This window comes from Macrobrachium rosenbergii, chromosome 28, assembly GCF_040412425.1.
Source record: "Macrobrachium rosenbergii isolate ZJJX-2024 chromosome 28, ASM4041242v1, whole genome shotgun sequence".
Lineage (NCBI taxonomy): Eukaryota > Metazoa > Arthropoda > Malacostraca > Decapoda > Palaemonidae > Macrobrachium > Macrobrachium rosenbergii.
Genome location: NC_089768.1, coordinates 17,439,467 through 17,463,015, shown reverse-complemented (window position 1 = coordinate 17,463,015; position 23,549 = coordinate 17,439,467). Strand labels below are relative to the sequence as shown.

The 23,549-nt window shown below is 41.9% G+C and overlaps 1 protein-coding gene across 2 annotated transcripts in view; it reads left to right on the top strand.

Moving 5' to 3' along the window:
- The window catches only part of LOC136854088 (WASH complex subunit 1-like), a 68,279-nt gene that overhangs the window by 6,660 nt on the left and 38,070 nt on the right, over window positions 1–23,549 (top strand). Inside the window, exons 3-7 of one of the 2 annotated variants that reach the window (XM_067130242.1) lie at window positions 2,881–3,042; window positions 7,011–7,102; window positions 13,619–13,759; window positions 21,201–21,355; window positions 22,910–23,036. In XM_067130242.1, the coding sequence (XP_066986343.1) occupies window positions 2,901–3,042; window positions 7,011–7,102; window positions 13,619–13,759; window positions 21,201–21,355; window positions 22,910–23,036 (657 nt within the window). In that variant the 5' untranslated portion in view covers window positions 2,881–2,900. The remainder of the gene's footprint in view (window positions 1–2,880; window positions 3,043–7,010; window positions 7,103–13,618; window positions 13,760–21,200; window positions 21,356–22,909; window positions 23,037–23,549) is intronic. The other variant, XM_067130244.1, reaches the window with a different exon arrangement.

Sequence of the window (23,549 nt, the reverse complement as noted above, 5' to 3'; positions counted from 1 at the left end):
GGCGAAATACTAAACATGGCGAAACAGAGTGGATGAATCACTGTTTCGCCGTGTTTAGTAATAGCCCTCATGTGGAATTAGAGTTCGGACTGGAAACGAACTTTTACCCATATGGCTCCATAATGTGTCTCATATTCGCGGAACTGTGTCATACAGTCCATGCGGAGCTAATACTGAGAAACGCCTTATCCTGTTATTATAAACAATGCTGGCCTAACATGTTTAAGCCAAGGATTGTTACTAAGACAAGACAGTTTGATTTGTGGTATCCTGTGCCAGGTTAAGAGATGCACCGGTAGACAATAATACTATGCTTTAAATCCTATGGTATCCAAATACATGAACCATATATATTTCCACCCATTTATAAAATTATACTAAGGACATATACAGGGGTCATCCTAACCGAACCTAATCAAGGTGCTTGGTCTTACTGGGCCTGTGGCTGCCCCTCCTACCCATGACCTTCCACCTAACCTGACAGACCAGACCTAGAGCACTACAAATCATAAAAGTGAAATACAGAAATTTATCTCAATTCAAAAATACAGAAATTCATCTCAAATCAACCTTGAACACCCTGTAGTGGGGTAATGCCATCAGTGCACCTTAGGTGCGCTGCACTGTAGGCATTACTTAGGGTTCTTTGCAGTGTTTCTTTGGTCCCTAGCTGCAAACCCTTTCATTCCTCTTACTGTACCTCAATTCATATTTTCTCTTCCATCATACTTTCCACCCTCTCCCAACAATTGTTTCATAGTGCTACTGCGAGGGTTTCCTCCTGTTACACGTTTATTACCTTTTGCTCTCAATTTTCCATTCAACGCTGAGTGACCTCATAGGTCCCAGCGCTTGGCCTTTGGCCTAAATTGAAAATTCTATCAACCTTGAACACTGCAAGAGTACTTGTCTAGTTTTCATCTTAACATTGTACAGATAATATTCCTAACCTTGAAGTTGTGAAAGTACACTCTTAGAAGGTACACATTTCCTCTTCTCCATTCCCAACACCAGTATATGATTTTCAGCTATGGTTGCAGCTGATGTTTGTTTGTTCTTAAGGAAATACAAACCACTGCCTTTTTTGTAGGGATATTCCTTAGCACAAACAGAAAAATGTCATTGAAATTGGGCGGTAAGATAGTTAATTGGAGGTAAGAGGGTGAATAAGGAATGTCCACCACTCACTTGGAGGTAAGAGGGTGAATAAGGAAAGTCCACCACTCACCTGCTTGTAGGCAGCATTTTTTTTTTTTTTTTTTTTTTTTTACTGTCACTGGGTGTAGACTTGTGTGCTGCTGCCTGACTTGGGGATTGAAACTTTTGTTTTTGTATGTATGGTGTGTATTTTTGTTCGCTAAGGAGGTGGACGCACCCAAACTGACCTGGCTTTGTTTTCCAGAGATATGGCAGTTTTGTGCCAAACCACTCTAAAGTACATAACATTTTAACCCATTATTTACAGGTGATGTAAAGTACTATAAATTATTTAATTTCATTAGCATAATATATCTTGTGACCATCTCTCAGATTTCCGATAAACTTTCTTAAAGAATTAACTACCTACCTAATTGTTTTAAAAAATGTGGCATTGTGGCTTTTTACTCCAAACCCTCCTTGTGCTGCTGCAATACATTAACTTGACTGTAGTACTCCATGAGACAGTGTTCTTTTTCCCCTGTAAGGCTCTTAAAAGTAAATATATCTTAGTTTAACCAGACCACTGAGCTGATTAACAGCTCTCCTAGGGCTGGCCCGAAGGATTAGATTTATTTTTACGTGGCTAAGAACCAATTGGTTACCTAGCAACGGGACCTACAGCTTATTGTGGAATCTGAACCACATTATAGCGAGAAATGAATTTCTATCACCAGAAACAAATTCCTCTTGTTCTTCAGTGGCCGGTCGGAGATTCGAACTCGCGACCAACATAGTGGTAGCTGAGAACGGAACCTGCTCACCCAGCGAGGAACCCCTGTAAGGCTCTGCCGACAAGTCTTGCAATGAGGACCTTACACCCTACTGTGGATCCACAGTCTGGCAACAGTACTTACGAGGAAGGATCACACTTTTTAAAAAGCTTTTAGTTCGCTTGGCTGAGTGGGTGTTCCTCCAGGATACTTACTCACTGTTAAAGTGGAAACCTACCTAGCCTCCCCACATCTTATTGGGTGGTCATAAAGAATTCTGACAAGAATGTAAACATTCCAGCAACACCTAGTGGGAAACAGGTGATTACAGAGACAGTCCATCTGGATCAGCCAAGCATTATTCTTTTGGTTATTTTGAATGCCAGTTGTGCCTAACAGCACAAAGATGTAAGCAAACTTTAACAGTAGGTAAGTAACAAGTACAGTAATCAATTTTATCATAAAAATTTTTATTTTGCTTTTCAGCTACTCAGACTCCCTCTTTTCACTGTATCAAGTGGTGAATTGTTAAAAGTACCCCAGTACTTAATTTATAGCCTGAATTTTATACTTTTTTCATTCACTCCAGAACAGAGACTACGTTTTGTTGTGATCTGGGGATTGGGATAAACTAGGAGGATTTGGGTTCTCATACCCAAGCATCAGGCAAAGTACCTTGGCTTGGTACACTAATAGAGACAGCAGCAGCAAGAGTTTTTTTGTCAGCCCTTGCTCAGGGATGTGACAGCGCAGTACTAAGCTTCAAAAATGTTTGCAGCATGTGCCAGGAATATTCCTAAATAGTAAAAGGTTTTGGTTTGTATATTTAGGAAATAACAAATATTGTACTGTAATGTATTTTTTAAATTGTGTATTTTGTATAGTTAAACAACTTTTATGAATAAACTAAAATTTCACAATTAATGCTTTTCAGATACAAACTATTACGATATTGCATTTTTGTTCACAGCTTGTGTGACATAACAAATAATGGTGCACAGGCAGCATGAAATTCCTGTCTTACCAGCAGATCAAAACAGGGTGGCAACAGTTAATAATTGTGTTGATGTTTTGTTACATCTAGAAAAAGTGATAGATAGCGTATTTAATTCCACCATCACTCGACTCAATGGTAAGTCAGAAGCATTTATAGTTTATTCTTATTTTTTCATTATTATTATTATTCAGAAGATGAACCCTTTTCATATGGAAGAAGCCCACACGGTCCATCGACTTGAAATTCAATTTTTCAAAGATTGTGGTGTTCATTTGAAAAAAATAAGAGAAGGTATTAGGAAATACAGGAAGAAGAAATCGGCTGTTAAATGAGAAGAAGTAAATTAGCAAATTAATGAATAGATAAATTAAAATGTAAGTAAATTATTAAAATACAAGGAGTCTTGTTTTAGGGTAGTAATGCATTGCATAAAGGAAAATTTAAATACAGTACTGCATTAAGGAAAATTCAAACAGTAGCACCCTGAATCTATGTGTACAGTACTTTACTTTACATTTTGTGTCGGTATATGCGTGAAGTACAAAAAGTGTCACCAAAAACTCATATTTACCAAGAGTGCACTAGCTGGTTTTCCCATATTACCTAAATGACCTTAGGTCAGTGAGGGAAGCTTCTCATTCATTCTTCCCCATAAGGTCAGCTTTCATCTCAGACATTGCCATGAGGGTAGCATCCATCTCACTCACTGCCTTTAACTTAGCAAACATAGTGTCACCCATTAAAATAGCTTACGTCACACTACTGTCATCAGCTTCCATATTGCTTCATTTGTCAGCTTCCCTCTCACTGCTCTGCAGTTTGCGTGCTTGTTCACCTCTCAGTTCGTGTTTTCGCTTAGTGTCTTTGGTACTGATTGAAGAACTCAGTAACAGTAACGGGTACAGAAGCAGAGTGGCTCTCCCAGTGTGTGTGGGAAGTGCAATGACCTTCACCTGTGCTTGTGTGTGTGTGTGAGCACGCGTGCATGGTTCTTCATCCATGCTTCTTCTCTGGGCGTGCATGGTTGAGTCAGCACTACCACTTCCTTTTTGTTTAGTCTCTATATATTGGCATCAGAATGTGCATAATATAGGAAGGAGTTTTTGTGTGACATTTCTCTTCATACAACACTTATGAGTGCTGAGGTGGTCTGTTCACCTGCAGTTTTGTCATACCCAGGTCTACTAATGTTTGCCATAGACTAGTTGTTTTCTTTACACAATAGCACTCTACCTGGTCTCCTCAAATGCCCATACTTTGCCTGCACTTTTCCCAGAGTTCATGTAGTTGAGTCATACTGCCCCCTCTTTTGGTTTGCATTCAGTGCTTTACCAGGGCAAACTAACAGGATGTTTGTGCTAAAGTTCTCACAAGGGATTTTCTAGTTTGCTTGCTAGTACTTCCATACTAAAGCAACGAACGTGTTTGCAGCTGTAATTTCTGTTTTGACTGATTATATTGAAGTTTATAGATTTTCTACCATGATTTGGAGAGGGTACATGTTAGCATAAAATCATAATTATATGCAGGTTATGGGTTGGTGGACCACAGTTCAGAGCAGTAATGTCCACTGTAATTATTAATTCTTCAAATGAATCTTACCTCCCTATTATGATAGCTATATTTCCCATGTCAGGTAAGGGCCTTGATTCTTTTACTGTTGTTGCTCTGCTGGCCTAGGCACAAGGCCTTGTGTCCCTCTTGCATCAGAGTGAGGGTAGTATCCCTAGCAAGGAACCTCCAGCATTGTTCAGAGGTCTTGCCTCTTAATGAATTAGTCCCTGCTTGGCAGCCGTACCAGCAGATGGATGCTAATCATTAGGTAAGTAGTATGTTATTCCTGGTGGAATTTTATGATTTTATTGGTGTTTATTAATTTTGTCCTAGCACCTTTCCCACCTCCTTGGTTCAATTCAGGGGTCAACTATCATAATAGAGAGGTAAGATTCATTTCATAAATACAAATTTTTAGAATACAAAATTTTTTTTAATGCATACTTTACCTCTCTATTATGTATCCCCCCCCTCCCCACTCATGTGGACAAAAGAAAAAATTGGATGGAAAACTGTAGATGCTCACACCACCTGGAAGGGATGGGTCAATAGGTAATTTAAACAATCTGAAGGAGAACTTTCTTCTTAGGAGATTCCATTGCATGCTTTAAGGACTGTTTAATCATGGAAGTTTTTGTCCTTTTAGAACCCCTTCATCAGTGTTTGTGCAGAGATCTTTTGGCTCCTTTGTGGGCTTAATGATCTTGGGAAAGTAACTAGTACAGCCCCCTTTTTGAACCCTATTGTCAATGGAGCTTTCATTAGAGTTAACTCAGGAGGTAAAGCAGTTGTTCCAATTTGTATGGTTTCTCTTGTTTGTTGTGCTTTGGATCAGGGTAACAGTTCCCTGCCATCCAACAGTCAAGCAGACCACTACCATACTATCATGGGAGATGACCTAGCAACATCAGTCATGGCTCCTTTGATGATAGCTACAACAAACCTAGCCTAGAAGTTTTTTTGCCAAGGGGTAAGCAATACTCAAGCCAGGAACAGGAAGGAAATAACAAGCATTTTCCTTACTACTCCTTTGTATTGTTGTTGAATGCTTTCCCATTCTCTTCCTCATCTTCAGGAAAGCCCTCTTAGAAGAAGTCCCACAAGACTTCAAATGAACTGCCTCTCCCAGGCTCTGGGAAGCATTGGTGTTAGGCCAACCAAGGGTAACCTAGACTGTAAGTAGAGCAGGCACAAGTCTTCCTGAGTACTCTTAAAGTTAGCAGAGAACTGTACAAAAGCTAACTTTAAAGAGAAAACTAATAGCCTGTTATAACATAGCGATTTAAGTGCAACAAAACGTACTAAAAAATAAGAATGCAGCAAAAGAAAACCTAACATTAACTTAGCAATGACAACCTGATTTCTGTTCCTAGTTCGAGTAGTGAAGCTGGCTTGTTTGCTGATCATTTGTGCATATGTTCAGTTTTTTAGGGCATTGTGCACCAGTGCTTGAAATCCAGCCAGTCCCTTACCCTTGCATTTTATGAGTGACCTATAAACCTGTCAAAGTTCTTACAGGTATATCCCCAAAAATACAGCCATCTCATCAGTATTTCAGATTTGGTAGACTTGTAGCTTGTGCTCTTGTACAAGCTACAAGAACACATTGCTGTTATTCAGCAACAGCAGTAGCATTGGTTGATAAGGGTTCTCCATTGAAATCCATTTGCCTGATAGCATAGTAGTCTTAGAGGTTCTAAAACACCCATTAGAATAGGTACACCATCATATATTCTTCATTTCTTTACATCCCTTTTATACTTTCTAAATGATAAATGTTCTTAAGATGGACTTCTGTACTGGTTCCTCTCTTACCTGTGTCTAACCATGACCAACTCTGTTTTTTCTACAGTGCATCCTTCTTTGGAATTGGTTACATCTGGGAATCCATCTTCATTACCTTGGAAAGCTTTCCACTTCTAGGTTCCATTTTTTAATACAACAAAATTAAAGTGTTCATGCTAAATGGAATGAAGCTGATTGACATCTGAAATGTTCACTATGTTATGAATACATACATGAAAATGAACTTGGCATGCGCGATTGTTGTGAGTGCTTCTCCCCACACCAGAAAATGAGAGGCACCATCCAAGATGCTCCATTTCATCACCACCTTCATCTCATTTCATGAAGCTGGTAACTAGCTTGTGAGCCTCATAGGAAGAGCAAACTTTTCCAACCTATGACTGTGCTTTTCGTATGTGAGTGATTGGTCGCAACATATTCCTCTTAATATGGTACTGTACTGTACTTAGTTGGGTGTCACACCACAGAAAATGTGTTTAATGTATAATTGGCTTTCATGATGCATTATGCGTAAAGACAGGAAAGTTATCAGCTTTTTAGAGAAGTAAGGTAACATATAATTTTCTATTATCTCTTTTTATTATATAAATTACTCTAGGTTGTCATCTTTGCTAAATAGAAGTTAGTAAGAGTGAAGGTAAAATGCTATTTATAGGTAATGGGAGTCTATGGCTATGTAAATAATTAGCTCCTATGAAAAGAAATACCTGCTCAGTTCTACAGTATATATTTTTCTTCCATAGAAACATCCAAGACCTTAGAAGATCTGAAACAGCGGGCAGCAAATGCACAGGCAAAAGTGGAAAAATTGACAGGTGTTACTAAAGCTACTCAAGTAAGTTGTGACATACTGTATAACTTCTTGATTATATAACTTTTGTTTGATATTTATAATAGCCATTACTAAAATGGTGGCTACTAAAGATTAAAGATTACACAGTATAATATAAAGTATTGACTTTTATGCATTTTATTATAAGTCAAGTGTGGTTTGTTCCATTGGGTATATAAACCCACTCTTTCATAGATGGAGTGCTCGGCGCCATGAGGAGCTGTGGCTGTCTGCTGACTTATAAATGAAGAACAAATGCTCACTGGGCATGTTAACCTTTGACCATAGGTGGGGGTAGTGTGTCCATTTTGTTCTCAGCCATGTAGCTGTACTGTTGTCTGTTGAAATTGTCTCATTTAGTTGAGATTTGATTGTGCATGTGTCACATTTTTGTAACCTTTGTTCATTTTTGCTGCAGCATCTTGTCCTTCCAGTGCCATAACCTCCTCCAGTAGCTCTTTAGGTCTGTGCTGTTTATAGTTAATTTGTGTTGGAGGGAAGCATTTCAGTGCTTTTTTCTTTGTATCACCCAGCCATGTGAGTGACCTCCTATGTGTGACCTAGCACATTGTATAGCATTGTGTGTTTCATCGCCCCTTCTGTATTTTTGCTTAGGGCTACAGTGGAGTTTTCAAAACCCAATTTCTGTCTTGTGGGCAAGAGCAAGCCCTATAGTAACATATGTCCCCAATTGCGGTTGACCCGCAGCGTGCATGTTTGTCATATTGGAGACGAGCACATGATGAATGTGTGGGGTCGTTCAACCCGATGGTCTCTCTGCAAAAGAAATGCTGTAAGAAGGGCAGCTCCTCTAGGGAAACAACCCTTAGCTCTTCTCCATGCCCCTCAGTGTTCCTGCCTTCACCACCTGTGACAGACAGATGGAGAAGGCACAATGGTGTAGGGAGACTACATCCTTTGGGAACGTTCAGGATCCCAACATGGCAACCATGTGAGTTTCCTGTGGGTTCCCCTACCTTCCACCTTCCCCCAACTTTGACGAGTATTGGGGAAGGGAGAACAGTCTATGCCCATAGAGTGGTCGAGACCCTTTTGATCCCCTCTTCCCCTGCCAAGTCCCAGAGAGAGAAAGACTTTTTGACACATTAGAGTTTGGGAGGGGGAGGAGAGATAACTTCCTCACTAGCGGAAGGAGATCCAAGCAATTCTATTTGCTCTCGATCTCGACGCCACCCAAAGTGTCAGCCCTTCATCCCCTTCTTTCTCTCCTTCGGTGGGTTGTTCCTTCGCAGCATAAAACAACTTAAAGGAGCAACGTCTCTCTCTGCTTCCTACTCTTCCAATTGGAGGGAGGAGTTGCATCGACCTGAGCAGCAGGGTGTGCAGGAGCTGAGAGGCCTTGCTGCAACCACCCCCCCCCTCCAATTAGCACCCAATCACCGATAGGGGTCAGTACCGGCCCCCCCTTTTCTCAAGGAGTGGAGGAAGGGACAGTGTCTGCCCCAAGGCAAGGGTACAGACTGCCCTTTGACACTGCAAAAGCCCCTGCTAATGGACGCCCCACACCCTGCTCAGTGAGCAGTTTGGACTGGGGACTGCAGTGCATCTTGGGACAGGCCCTCGTCCCATTCTGCTCCTCGCCCCTGCAATCATCATGTTTCAAGGCAGAGCAGCAACGAATGCAACCAGAGATCTCCCCAGCGGTTCCTCCCTGACAACCATCCAAGGATCTGCCACAGTCGGTCCTGGCCTCCATCAGGGGCAAGGATTATATGGCAGCCATAGATTGGCAGGCTGCCTACCTGCATATCCTCATCCACAAGACATCCAGGAAGTTCTTGAGGTTTGTCTCCCAGGGAATAGTTTACTAGTTCAAGGCCCTTTTGCTCTGAGCTGGTGACAGTGCCCCAAGTCTTCACCCATGTTTTCCAGCTAGTATCAGTCTGGGCACACACCAAGGGCATATGACTGTGGAGATACCTGGATGATTGGCTGATCCTAGCATTCTCAGCCATCAAAGTGGAACTCCACAGGGACCAGGTCCTTTTTCTTTTTTTTTTTGCAGGGACCTGGAAGTAGTGGTCAATTTAACCAAGTCGGACCTCTCCCCAAAACAGACCTTCGAGTACCTGGGGATGAGAATCGACACAACAGTGGCAAAGCTTTCCCATCAAATGAGAGGAGTGCAAACTTGATGAAAATTTCCTATCCTTTCCTTTTGTCAGCTCACCATGCAGCAAAACAGTGGCAGATCATGATTGGGCACCTGGTCTCCCTAGAGTAGTTAGTTCGCAGGGGGATAGCCTGCATCAAGTCCCTCCAGTGGCAGTTGAAAATTACCTGGAGGAAGAACAATAGCCCCTGCTGTACCCAGTGCAGGTGACAGACAGGGGTGTCAGAGGACTTGTGGTGGTAGAGAGACTCCAAAAACCACCTGCAGGGAGTACCACTCAGCTGCCCCCCACCCAAGAGGTTGGTGTTCTCAGATGCATCCTGAAAGGGGTGTGGCGTGCACCTGGAAGGAGAGGGACAAGGGGCCCACGGAGAAGGAGGATCACATCAACCTGCCAGAGATTCGGGCTGTATGGCTGGCACTCCAGCACTTCCAGGAGAGGCTAGAGGAAAAGTTGGTGGTCATCATGTGTAACAAGACCATGGTACTTGCTTACTTAAACAAGCAAGATTGTACCAGCTGAGCAGGGTGGATCAGGTAGTAGGCAGTGAGTGGTCCCTACACCAAAGAGTGGTCGATTCCCGCCTAGAGTTATGGTAGGCTCCAATGATCGACCTCTTCACCACAGCGAGAAATGCCAACTCCCCCTGTACTGCTCCCAAGTCCCTGAGCAGAGGGCAGCACTACAGGATGCTTTCCAACACCCATCAGACAACATGGACATTGACATCTTTCCTGTGTTCAGTCAGTTGAAGAAGGTCATCAGCAAGTTCTTCATCTCCCAGGGGCTGAGAATGACATTAGTGGTGCCCTGTGGCAGCAGGTGGTGTGCTACGCAGACCTACTCCACACCCTAGTAGACGTCCCAAGACAGATCTCTGAAGCTCTCAACCTTCCGGTTCAGGAACACAACAGGAGGTACCACTTAGTGGTAGGATCCCTTCAGCTTCAAGGCTGGAGGCTATCCAACATATGTGACAGAGAGGCTTTTCAGAATGTTCATCCAAAGCAATCACTAATGCATTATGACCCTCATCTGTGGGGGTGTCTACCAGGTAAAATGGGTGGCCTTCTGCAGTTAGCACCATGAGAGAGACTACCATCCACTTAAGACCTCTTTAAGAGAGGTGATGAACCTTCCTACTGTACCTACGGGAGGAGAAGAGCCTTTCCGTTGCAACAGTCAAGGGGGTACTCAGCAGCTGTAGCCCATGTTTCCAGGGCCAGGGAGATATACCTGACGAATGCATGGGAACTGTCCACCATCATCAAACACTTTAAGAAGTGGGATGTGACCAGGGTCCTAGGCTTCTTGAGGAACACTCCATTTGAACTCCCTGAAGAAGGTGATGGATAGGGATCTAATGTTGAAGGCCATCTTCCTCCTTGCTCTAGCATCAGCTAACAGGGCGGGGGAACTATATACCCTGTCGTATAGAGTCTCACACTCAGAAGGGTGGTCCTCCATCTTGTTGGAATATGTCCTGGACTTTGTGGCCAAGACCCAGAACCCCATAGTCCCAGACCTAAGGCTTGAGTATTTTTTTTCCCTGTCTTTGAAAGACTTTGTACAGGGGGGATAGGGATGAGATGGTTCTCTGCCTTGCCAGAGCCTTGAGACAATGTCTGAAAAGGCTTGTAGTAAGAAGGTTCCACTCACGGAAGTCCCTATGTCATCCAAACCTGAACCTCTCATTATTCTCCGACACATCAGACCTAGGTTGGGGAGCGACACTAGGACGATTGGAAGTGTCAGGGAAGTGGTCTCTTCAAAAGAGGAAACTGCACATAAATCTGTAGGAGTTGAAAGAGATTCACATGGCTCTTCAACATTTTGCCGCAGTAACTTGAGTCTCAGTGATTGTGGTTCATTCCGACAACACAGTGGCTCTGGCTTATATTCGAAACCGAAGAGGCACTCACTCTCTGTCACTGTGCGAGTTAGCCAAGGATCTCTTTCTTGGGGCGCACAACAACAATACACAGATTCTCACCTGCTGTGTTCAGGGCAAGTTAAGTGCATTAGTGGGCGAATTGAGCCATTGCCAACAGGTTCTACCCACGGAATGGTCGCTGAATCCACAGGTGTGCACCGACCAGTTGAATCGGTGGGGAACACCGTCGATAGACTTGTTTGCAACATCCAGGATCTATTGCCTCCCCCTGTCTTGCTCTCTGGCACCGGACCTTCAGACTTGGGCAATGGAGGCGATACTTCAGGATTGGTCACACCTGGAAATGTATGCCTTCCCTCTGTTCAGTCTAGTAAGAGATATGATCAACAAATTTAGGACTTCTCATCACTCATCGATGATCCTAGTATTCCCTTTTGGCCTCAAAAGGAATGGTTTCCAGACCTTCTGGAACTTCTGTCGGGCTTTCCGTGGCTCCTCCCACAGAGGAAAGATCTTCTCAGACAACCTCACTTCAACAGATATCATCAAGGTTCGTCCACTCTCACTCTGACAGGCTTTAAATTGTCAGGAAGCTTGTTAGAGCAAAAGGATTTTCAAGAAAAGTTGCGAATCCTATCACAAAATGTAGATGCGACTCTTCTTCAAACCACTGTAGCCCAACTAGCCGAATTTCTACTTTACCCAGGATCTTCGAGAGGCCTTTCGACGTCTACGATAAAGGGTTACAGATCCATGCTGAACTCAGTATTCAAGCATAGAAATGTGATTATTTCCTCAGACCCGGACATTTCAGACTTAGTCAAGTCTTTGACACCAGAAAATGGAAATCTCAGCAGCCAGTGTCTTGGAACCTAGACGTAGCCCTACATTGGTTTTCAGGCCCGCCTTTCGAACCTATGCAGATGTCCTCCTTTAGGGATCTGCCTCGAAAGATACTTTTCTTAATCACTTTAGCCACAGCAAAAGAGTCAGTGAGTTACAAGCCCTGGACAAACAAGTTGCTTTTTTGCAAGAGACAGCTATTTGCTCATATATATATTTTAGGCTTCTTAACCAAAAACGAGTACCTGTCTTAACCCTTGGCCTCATTCTTTTTCGGTCCAGAGTCTTGCAGAACTGTATAAGAGAGAGTATTATGCCCACTGAGATCATTGAGATTTTACATCGAGAGACCCAAGAATATCAGAGGAAATTCTCGTAACCTCTGATGTTCTGTCAAGAACCCTTTACATCCTCTCTCCAAGAATGCTATCTCTTTCTTTTTGGGAAACATTGTTATAAAGTCTCACTTGGGAATTCGGAATAATTTACTACTGTTAAAGGTGAAAGCACATGAAGTACAGGTAGTAGCCACTTTGTTGGCTTTTTAATGCAATCTCTCTCTAGCTACCATAATCCAATCGACTTACTGGAAGTGTCACTCGGTCTTTGCCAACTATTATCTATGTGACGTTGAAAGTGTGTTCGAGGACTACAGTACACTGGGTCCATTCTCTGTGGCTGGCGTGTCACTGGGGAATGAGGGGTAGGGGTGATCCTCCTATTTCTCTGTCTCCTAGCCTTGATTAAGGTTGTTGAGTTTTTGGGAAGCCAGGGGTACTTAGTACCTGGAGTACCCTCCAATCTTCATTTTTAATGGATGGGTAATATATTTTTTTTAAATGGTGCCCAGGTAATATAACTTTATGGTCGTATGTTAGTTAATGTCTATTTTTCGCCCAGGTCAAGGGCAATGGTTGTGTTTAAGCTTTGTCAAGTCATAGAAGCACTCCCTGACCACAAAGCTCCCACTGAAGTAGAGACAATCCTGACACTACCAGTCATGTCCCTACGGGTCGAGATGAGCAACGACCAAGAGTCAGTATCTTCCTGCTCTTGCTCTCTCCTCAGGTAAGGTTACAACAAGCATTACCAAACCACAATGCTAGCTTTTCTTTTCTATTTCAAAATGTATTTCTTTATAATGTTTTTGGAGTAGCACATGTCCATTCTTCCCATCTCCTATCAATGTGGGATTCAGCTATGTAATTACTTGGTAAGTGTCATATATAAAAATAACATTTTTATAATTAAATAAGGTTTTATATATACTTGCCAAGTAATTACAGTACATGAACAGACTTAGAGCGTAAACGAACTGGGCTCTTTAGCTACATTGTACCTATTCTTCCCCAAAAGTGGGCGGGGCACTTAACTGCACCAAAACAAAAGAGCGCTACCACTAATTTTCAATTCTTAAGCTGCCATTTAAGTAGAAACTATAGCTATGTAATTACTTGGTAAGTATATATAATACCTTATTTTATTATAAAAATGTCATTTTTGTGAAATGATTTAATGAAGAATATCTAGTATTTTTTACTTTATTCACATTTAATAAAAATTTTGTTACAGTTTGATTAGTTTACACTGTGTTTCATTTACTGTAATGAAATAGCTAATTTTTTTTTTTTTTTTTCTGTATTTCAGGTATTTTCATGTGCCCAGTTTCCTGGTGGGGAAAAGTTTGAGCCTTATGTTCCCCTACAGAGCAACACAACACCTATACCTTTCACTGCAACACCTGTTAAGCTGAAAGATGGCATTCCCATTAGTCCAGCAGCACTTCAAGTAAGAAAGAAAAATATATATTTATGTGAAATACAAATCTGTTACTTTAACCCAAGTTTATGCAAGCAGAATAGAGAAACTAAGTGCCTACTTCCTAGTTAAGAAGAATGAATCTCTAGTTAGATGGATGAGACCTTCACTGATAAGGTGGATTCCACTGCTACTTATTTTGGATCAGTGGTCTGGTTAAAGTAATTGACAGTAATAATAATACTGCAAATTCCAAATGCTCTCCAGTCTTGGTTTGATTTTGCTACGGGCCTTAGTGTGAACCAAGTACTGTACTCTGCACTTGACTTTGTCCTTTTTCATCTCTTTAAAAACTTTCCATGGATAGTCAGGGGGAAAAGTGATATTCCAATATTTATGATCTTGTATCTTGTATCTTGATAACTCCGCAGTGAACAAAGAATTTATTTAGAAAAAATAAATAAGTATATTGTATTCCAAAAATAGAAAGTAAGCTGGAATTGTATTCTAAAAATAGAAAGTAAGATACAGATAAGTAATGGTATCATGCTGTTACTTTCCAGGGTAATTTGGTTCACTCAGTGTTTAGGGTTCATTTTATGAGACTACTGTAGTACTGTAGTGTGATGTGAGAGGTGCAAGTAGATTTTGTCAGGTTCTTTGACTCCTGACCACTTAATCTTTTTGAAGATAATTAACATGCTTCATTTTAAGAAGAAAAATTTGTTTTCCTTACTTATTAACTACAGAAAAGCATCATCTGGTTTGGGTGGAAAGAAGCCTTATGATTCAGATTTACAAGTTATACAATAGTATTTATGACTTAAAATTGTTTGTCCTTCTGAACATATACAAAGAGGTATGTACTCTCATATTAGCAAAGAAGGAAAACTGGAATTATATGTTGATCTGACAAAGGAACTACAATATTTCAGTTGTTACTGATCTCCATTACTGTATATCACATGGCTGTGAAAATAAGAATGATGTACAAGTTAGACAGATTAAAATGTGATCTTGGATAGTTTGCCTTGATGGACTGTAGATGTGGATTTTTAATTTTACTTATAGAACTTACCTGGTAGTTACATATAGCTGTCGTCTCTGACGTCACGGCAGAATTTTAAATTTCGCGCTAGCGCTATAAACACCTAGGTGATCCCTCTACCAGCGCCCTCTATAGGTAACAAGGAACTATCCCAACAATGTTCTAGAACCCATTAAGTTTTCTGCCGAGAGACCGGCAACACGGTCTCGTTCTTGGTTGAATTTTTTGTCTGCAAGTTATACTTAAGTATTTTTTTGTGGTTTTTTGCTAGCTAGCGCTTTGCAATTTGTGGTTGGAATTAATTCATTGTGTACAATATGTCTGATTCTGGATCTCAGTATAGATATTGTGCTTTAGGCTGTAGGACTCGATTGCCCAATGACTATCGACCCCCATTCAGTTTGCTCTTCATGTAGGGGTAAATTTTGTAATTTAGAGAATACATGTGAGGAATGTATGCATCTAACAACGGATGAATGGTCAGCCTTAGAGAAATATCTACGAAAGTTAGAAAAGGACAGAGTTAGGAAGGCTTTGCAGAGGTCATCATCTGCTAAGTCTGTAGGGCAGGTAATTCAATCTGTTAACCCCTCTCCTATTAACTCTCCTTTGTCCGACCCTGTTAATCCCAGTCCTATCACCGTGTCAGAGTTAAAAGTCCAGATGGACACTAAATTTTCAGCAGTGCTTTCGGCCATCCAGACGATGGGCCAAGCTATTGAAAAGTTGGCTCCTCGAAGTGAAGTGTTAGTGGAGGAGGTGTCTGTTCGGCCCACTCGTTCTCCCAGGTCTAGACCTCTGTCGGACTCCCCTGGTTCAGGGAGAGGGCATGTCGAAAGCCGAAAGGAGGCGAGTGGGGCTTGCTCCCGAACAGTCGCCCCCTCAAGTTTTCCTGTTGTGCAATCCTGGGGATGGGTCTTCTAGTGGTGCTGATTCTTTGACTCCTCCTCGAAGTGGGCGCTTCAAGCATTCTTCTCGCCCTCTCAAGAGGTCTCGCGCCGTCTCTCCTGCAGCGATTCCTAAGAAAAGATCGTTGACGGATCCACAAGCGGGCTGTAGCTTCTGGGAGGATCCTGAAGCTTTTTCCTCCTCCTCTTCAGTGGATCCGCCCCCTCGTCGGAAGGAACCTACGCGTACCATTGCTAGTAATAAGCGTGATTTCGTACCAGGAGTGTCTACATCTCGTCCAGCTTCATCGCAGATAGTGCCTCCTCCTACTACCGGTCAACAAGATCCCCGTTTTGTCGCTCAAGTTACGGACAAATTGACGGATCTTATTCAGTTCTTTTGTGGCGCTCGTGCTGCTTCGGGAGCACCTGTTGCGGAGGCGCTTCCTTTGAATGCGCCACAAGTCTTGGCGCAAGAGCCTCCCACTTCGCATGCACCAGTGAAGAGACTCAACCAGGCGCTTCAGCATTCTTCTCTGACTCCGGATACGCCACGTTCTGTTGGCGAGGCACCACTTCAGCTTGGCGGGCGCCACACCTGGCGGATTCAGCGCCACTTCAGCATGGCGCGGCGCCACACCTGGCGGATTCGGCGCCACATCGGCATGGTCGCAAGACTTTCGATTCCATGCGACCTACGTTTCGTCAGGAGTTTCAAGAAACAGTTCCTGCACACCAATTGTCTCCTGTGTCTTCTGAAGAAGAGGTAGATGAAGAAGATGTAGAAATGGAAGAGGACATTCCAGCAATCAAAGAGAAATCTTCTGGTTATAAGAAGTTACTCAAGTTTTTCGTTAAGAACTTTGGGGACTCTTTTAAGCCTTCGACTCCGGCATCTCCCAGATCGCAGTTTAAGAGGGACAATGCCTCGGATCCAGCTCCTTTTACACACCTAGTATTGGCGATTTCGGCCAGGAAGGCTATCAAGAAGATTAATACCTGGCGCTCAGACAAGAGAGAGCAAGGCAAGAGTATGTTTTGTCTTCCACCCTCCAGATTGGCTCATCGCAGCCGCATGTGGTACGAGACTGGGGAACGTTTTTCCTTTTGTGTGTCTGCCTCCGCTCAAGGGGACTTCTCCAGTCTCGTGGATTCAAGTCGTCGCACAGCTCTTCAGTCAGCGAAGATCTTCTTCACGCAGTCAGAGTTGGATCATCTTCTCAAGAGTATTTTCGCTGTTGTGGAGGTCATCAGTTTCCTAGATTGGTCAGTGGCGGCTCTGGCTAGGAAAGTCAAAGAATTCGGACTTTCGGATGTGCAGTTGACGGATTTCACTTCGGTAGTTGACTGCATAGACAAGGGAGTATGCGATAGTGCCTTGGAGCTAACTTCGGTTCTTGCAACCGGAGTTCTGAAGAAACGACAACTCTGGTGCTCTTTTTTGGCGAAGGGTGTATCCCGCAACCAGAGGTCTGCTCTCCTCTTTTCCCCTTTGTCGAAGGACCACTTGTTCCCGAAGGAATTAGTTCGAGAGATTGCTGAAGCTCTCACGCAAAAAGCAACACAGGACCTTTTGGCTCAGTCAGCAAAGAAACCGAAGAAGGCTACTCCTGAAGCAACTTCCGCCAAAACTTCAGTGTTTTCAGACACTTCCAAGACGTTCAAGGGCAAGTCTGCTTCTCGGCCCTTTTCCAAGTTCTGTGGGAAAGGGAAATCCTCTACTCGACCTTCCAATATTCAACAGAAGAAATGAGTGTGTTGTCCTCCACACAGCAGTAGGTGCCAGACTCCAGTCATTCTCGGAGGCCTGGCAAAAGGTCACTCAAGATCCTTGGACCTTACAGGTGATTCGGGAAGGGTACTCCATCCCATTCCAACAAAAGCCCCCGTTGTCGGACGCTCCAGTCACTTTTCAAGCGTACTCCAACGACTCTCAGAAGTTTTGCGCCCTTCGAGAAGAAGTAGAAGCACTACTAAGGAAACAAGCCATCGAATTAGTGCTGACCCCATGCTCTCCGGGGTTTTACAACCGCCTCTTTTTAGTTTCGAAGGCGTCGGGAGGTTGGAGGCCAGTTCTAGACGTGAGCGCATTGAACGTTTTTGTAAAAAAGACGAAATTTTCGATGGAGACGACAGAGTCGGTGTTGGCATCTCTTCAACCGGTCGACTGGATGGTCTCGATAGACCTCCAGGATGCGTACTTCCATGTTCCAGTCCATCAGGAATCAAGGAAGTTCCTGAGGTTTGTTTTCCAAGGCAAAGTATTCCAGTTCAGAGCTCTTTGTTTTGGACTGTCAGCTGCACCTCAGGTGTTTACAAGAGTTCTGTCAACGGTGGCGAAGAATCTTCACTTGCAAGGAATAAGGATGTCAATGTATCTGGATGACTGGCTTATGAAAGCACACTCCAAAGCCAGATGTGTGGAGGACCTAATAAAGACATTATCTCTGGCAAAGGAACTAGGTCTACTAGTCAATGTTCCAAAATCGTCCCTCTCACCATCACAACAGATGGTTTATTTGGGAGTGAGGATGGACTCTCTGGCTTTTCGGGCTTCTCCATCAATACAGAGAGTAGTCTTGTCTAAGCATGATAGACGACTTTCTACATCGCGAGGTTTGCTCAGCCAACCAGTGGATGAGCTTGCTGGGGACTTTAGCCTCGATGGAGAAGTTTGTAAAACTGGGGAGACTCAAGATGAGGCCTCTGCAGTTTTATCTACAAAGCCAATGGCCACGCATAAAACCCATCCGGATTCCTTTCTTTTCAAGATCTCAGATCGGATCAAGAAGGAGCTGGTCTGGTGGAATTCAAGAGAAAGACTAGAGGAGGGAATTTCTCTTTATATCAAGAACCCAGACCTCACACTCTTGTCAGACGCCTGGATCAGGGTGGGGAGCGACTTTAGACAACAATGAATGTTCGGGCCAGTGGCAGGAAGAACAGAAAGAACTGCACATAAATGTGAAAGAACTGAAAGCGGTACATCTAGCCTTGATGCAATTTCAACAAGAGGTAAAAGACAAGGTAATTCTAGTTCAGTCAGACAACACGACAGCTCTTGCTTATATAAAAAAGCAGGGGGGCACTCATTCCTTCTCCCTGTATCAGACGACCAAGGAACTTTTAGAATGGTCGGAAGAGAACGAGGTCACGTTATTGACCAGATTCATAAAAGGCGAGAGGAATGTAACAGCAGATCTCTTAAGCAGGAAGAATCAAGTCTTGCCCACGGAATGGACCTTACATCCGCAGGTTTGCAAACAGTTGTGGAATCTGTGGGGTTGTCTGCTAATAGACCTGTTTGCAACAGACAGAACAAAACGCCTCCTCGTATATTGCTCCCCAGATCCGGACGACAAGGCACTTTGGGTGGATGCAATGACAATGAGTTGGGATTGCCTGGAACTTTACGCTTTTCCACCTTTCAAAATTATCAGGAAGGTCCTGGAAAAGTTCAGGAACCACAAGAACACCAAGATGACACTAATTGTTCCATTCTGGCCATCGAGGGAGTGGTTCCCAGATCTTCTCCTCCTCTCGCAGATTTTCCGAGATCCTCCCGTCGAGGAAAGATCTACTCGGACAGCCCCACTTCCTAAGGTTCCATCAGAACTTGTCCGCTCACGGCTTGTCGCCTGCAGACTGTCGAGCGACTCCTCAGGAAGAGAGGCTTTTCAAAGGAGGTTGCAAGCGCTATTGCGCGACCCAGAAGAAAGTCATCGGACGAGTATACCAGGCAAGATGGAGTCAGTTTAGAGACTGGTGCAATAGACATGGAGTTTCGTCTTCTAAAACCTCTCTAAATCAAATAGCGAAGTTCTTGCTATCCCTTTATAAGGAAAAAGGATTGTCTTTGAGCACAATTAAGGGGTATCGATCAATGCTTGCGTCGGGTATTTAAGCACAGAGGTCTAGACATCTCGAACAATCAGGATCTAACGGATTTACTTAAGTCTTTTAATACCTCGAAGACGAAAGTTCCTAAACAAATAGCATGGAATTTGGACATCGTTCTTAAATGGATTTGTTCAGATCAATTCGAACCTTTGGCAAATGTCTCGTTGAGAAATTTGACTAAGAAAACAATTTTCTAGTAGCACTCGCAACAGCCAGGAGGGTGAGTGAGGTTCATGCCTTGGACAAAACTATTGGTTTCGCTCAAGGAAAAGCTGTATGTGCTTCCTCTCTTAGGTTCTTAGCGAAGAACGAAGATGCGTCCAGACCATGGCCTAGGTCTTTCAGCATTAAGAGCCTTTCAGATCTTGTGGGAGAACGAGAACAAGAGAGATTGTTGTGCCCGGTGAGAGCCTTAAAGTTCTATATTCACCGAACAAAGGGAATCAGGGGCTCTTCGGAGAACTTGTGGTGTTCTGTGAGAAACCCGACAAGACCACTTTCCAAGAATGCTCTTGCTTTCTTCTTAAGAGAAGTTATTCAGGAAGCCCATGGGAATTGTCAGGACTCAGACACGGGAATTCTGAAAGTGAGAGCACATGAGATAAGAGCTGTAGTTACATCTTTAGCTTTCAGGCACAATCTCTCAGTGCAAAAGATTGTGAATTCTACGTTTTGGCGATGTAAGTCGGTCTTCGCATCGCATTACTTGTCAGAATTGAAGACAGATTTTGACAATGGCAGTACCTTAGGGCCTTTAGTAGTTACTGACACGGTGGTGGGTGAGGGAGAAAGAGGGGCAATCCTATCCGACTAACATTTTCTCCTTGATGTTGGAAATTGGGTTTGGTTGCGTCGTCTGTAGGTACTATGTTTGATGGTTTAGGAGTACCTACAGTCTTTTTAATTTTGTGGTTGAAAGTTTTTAATTTTTAATATTATGATGATAGAGGTGATCCCTTATTGTTAATTTGGTACTGCGCCCAGAGCAAGGGCATACTAAGTCTTGTCCGTCACGGCGTTGTCCTCTACGGCAAGTACTAACAGATTGTATCTGACACCCGGATCCTTTATATCCTGTCTATACAATCGAGGGATAAGCAGACTACAGAGGCAGTAACCGCTGAGTCAGCAATCCTTCAAGGTAAGGAACTAAAATTCATGTTTTGATTTCTAACAATGTATGCGGCTGACATGGTCCCACCTCCACTAAAGGTGCCAATCAGCTATATGTAACTACCAGGTAAGTTCTATAAGTAAAAATGATATTTTTATGATAAAATAAGGTTTTACTTATACTTACCTGGTAGTTACATGAGTAAACCCGCCCACCTCCCCTCTCATGTCAAGTGGGCATAAAACTTAATGGGTTCTAGAACATTGTTGGGATAGTTCCTTGTTACCTATAGAGGGCTCTGGTAGAGGGATCACCTAGGTGTTTATAGCGCTAGCGCGAAATTTAAAATTCTGCCGTGACATCAGAGACGACAGCTATATGTAACTACCAGGTAAGTATAAGTAAAACCTTATTTTATCATAAAAATATCATATTTAGATCGCAACAGATAGTTTGTGGAAATATAACATTTTTTTCAATGTTTCACCTTGACAACAGAAATTTTTCCACATATCTGCACAGGAAAAGTTGCAATTTTATCATGTACGTGAACGCCAAGGAGCTGCTAACAAAGGACGAGGGCTGGAAGAAGCAAACCAGGCAGATGGTCTAGGAAGATTACCTCCTCATCTTTCATCTGTCTCTTCCTTGCTGCTATATAACACAACACATAACCCGTATGTACTGTATAATTTAATTTGAATGTTAGGCGAAAATTCTCTACAATTAGTTCTTGATGACACAGCCATACATTATATTCCCTGCAGATATTAGTTTTGAAACATCCTGCACTCTCAGCTTCACTGGTCATTATGTAATATTGAAATTGATCAGTGTTGGTATCAAGATTTCATATCCTTGACATTTTCCCTTAAAGGATTTAGATGTGAAATGGGTTCCCTCCAGAAACCTTGTTTTCGCTGTCTAAAACATGTCTTGACTATGGAGCATCTTGTGTTTGCCTAGCATTGAATCTTCTGTCTTCTTTGTCTTTGTTAGCATTCATTTCTCGTACTGCACCACAATGAACCATATGTCCTAGGCTACATGAATTTACATAGTTGTAATATGAAATGTCAGTGTTATCCTAACGTGAATCTTGTTTCTTTCTCTCTGTTAGCAGTTGTGTGTGTTAATATATTTTTTTTTATTGAATTTATGTTCATTATGAACTGTAATGTCTGTCCATATTGCTTTTAAAAAATTACAAAAGGTAAGGCAATTGATTTTATATCTGAATATCAGAAACAGTAAGGGCATGCTGCAAAGACATCATGAAATCTAAAATGTGTTTATGCTTTTTTTCATTGAATTTTAAAGGTACTTTAACTTTATGCTCATTATGAACTGTATCACTGTCCATAATACTGTAAAAAAACTTACAAAAGATAAGATGCATGATTTTATATCTGAATATCAGAAACACAGAAATCTAAAATGTGTTTATGCTAATGGATTTGACCGTAAGTTTCTTCAAAGTAAAGATTATTGGTGTGTATTGTTACCTTATATGTTATGATAATGATAAATATTCTTATGAGTTAATAAATTTTGAAGTAATCTTCAGTTGCTTGTAGCCAAGCCTAAACTTGCTTATGGACCAGTTGAATGCCAAAAGTTAATCATGGATTTTCAAAGATATTGGCACTATAACATCCACAAATTATGAAGGACAGCTGTATAAAAATGGTTTAAAACAATTTTCCTTAGTTGGTCCCTAGTAACAAAAAACATTTTATCATGTGTGTGAACTTCTATGTCAACTCATTCACTTGTAAAATTACATCTTTGGAATCTGAAAAAGTTTAATTCTTCTCTAATCAAAACAAAAGACAAGGTTTTATAATGCATCCCCCAAAAGATCCTTGTGTCCCCAAAAGTGTGTTCTTACATCTCACAAAACTAATCCCGTGTTGTCAGTCATAAGGTCCACTTTTAATAATACTGTTATAGAAATCACTCAACTTTTTGTGTAGTCCTGCTAACAAACAAACAAACCAAATCAAAGATGACTGTGTTGTTGGAAATAATAACAATAGATTATAATTACAGTTTGTACTGTAGTAAAAAAACTCATGTTTTAAATTGACAAGTTCCAAGAATGTTGAAATTTTGCAAAACATACTCAGGGGTTGAAAGTGTAAAGTCAAAACTAACAAAGCATGTATAAACATGTACAAACTCCATTCATGATGCTCAGTATCTGTTAGTTTTCTCTATTGTATTTGCAGCTATAAGAAGTATATGGTGTTGGATCCCCTTGGTGTAGTATCTGGAACCCGTGGTGAGGAAGCAAGAAGTAGGTCAGACACTGCTAATTCTGGCCCCACTTTGCATGATGCTCCTACAACTCTTCAGGTAAAAAGGATTTATTAGTTTTTTGTTTTTTTTGTGGAAGATTCTTACTTTATTGTGGTTTTCCCATTAGACCAGCTTTTTTCTCTCTTGCTGTAAATTATTACCTTAGGTATTAGGGATAAGTATTATGACACCTGTGTAGCAGAACTGTTACTAAGGTTTTATAATTTTTTATTATTTATAAGTAAAATAATAATTAAAAATCTTTATAATTAAAATACAAGAGTAATTTTAAGTCATTGGTACTCTTATTCCCATACTAGTTACAGATTCCTTTGTTAGGGGTTTGGTTGTTGTGAATATAGCTCATAGGCTTAATTGTTAAGAAATCATCTTACAAAACGAAAAGAAAATATTATTCAGTTTAGTGTTATTTATAAATGAGGTATCCCATGTCAAAATCAGGCTAAGCACCAAATGTGGTTTGCCACATATTGTCTTCATGCTTGGTAATATTTCAGGTCTGGTAGTAGTTACTATTAATCGAATGTCACATTTGTAAGAAGCAGTTAT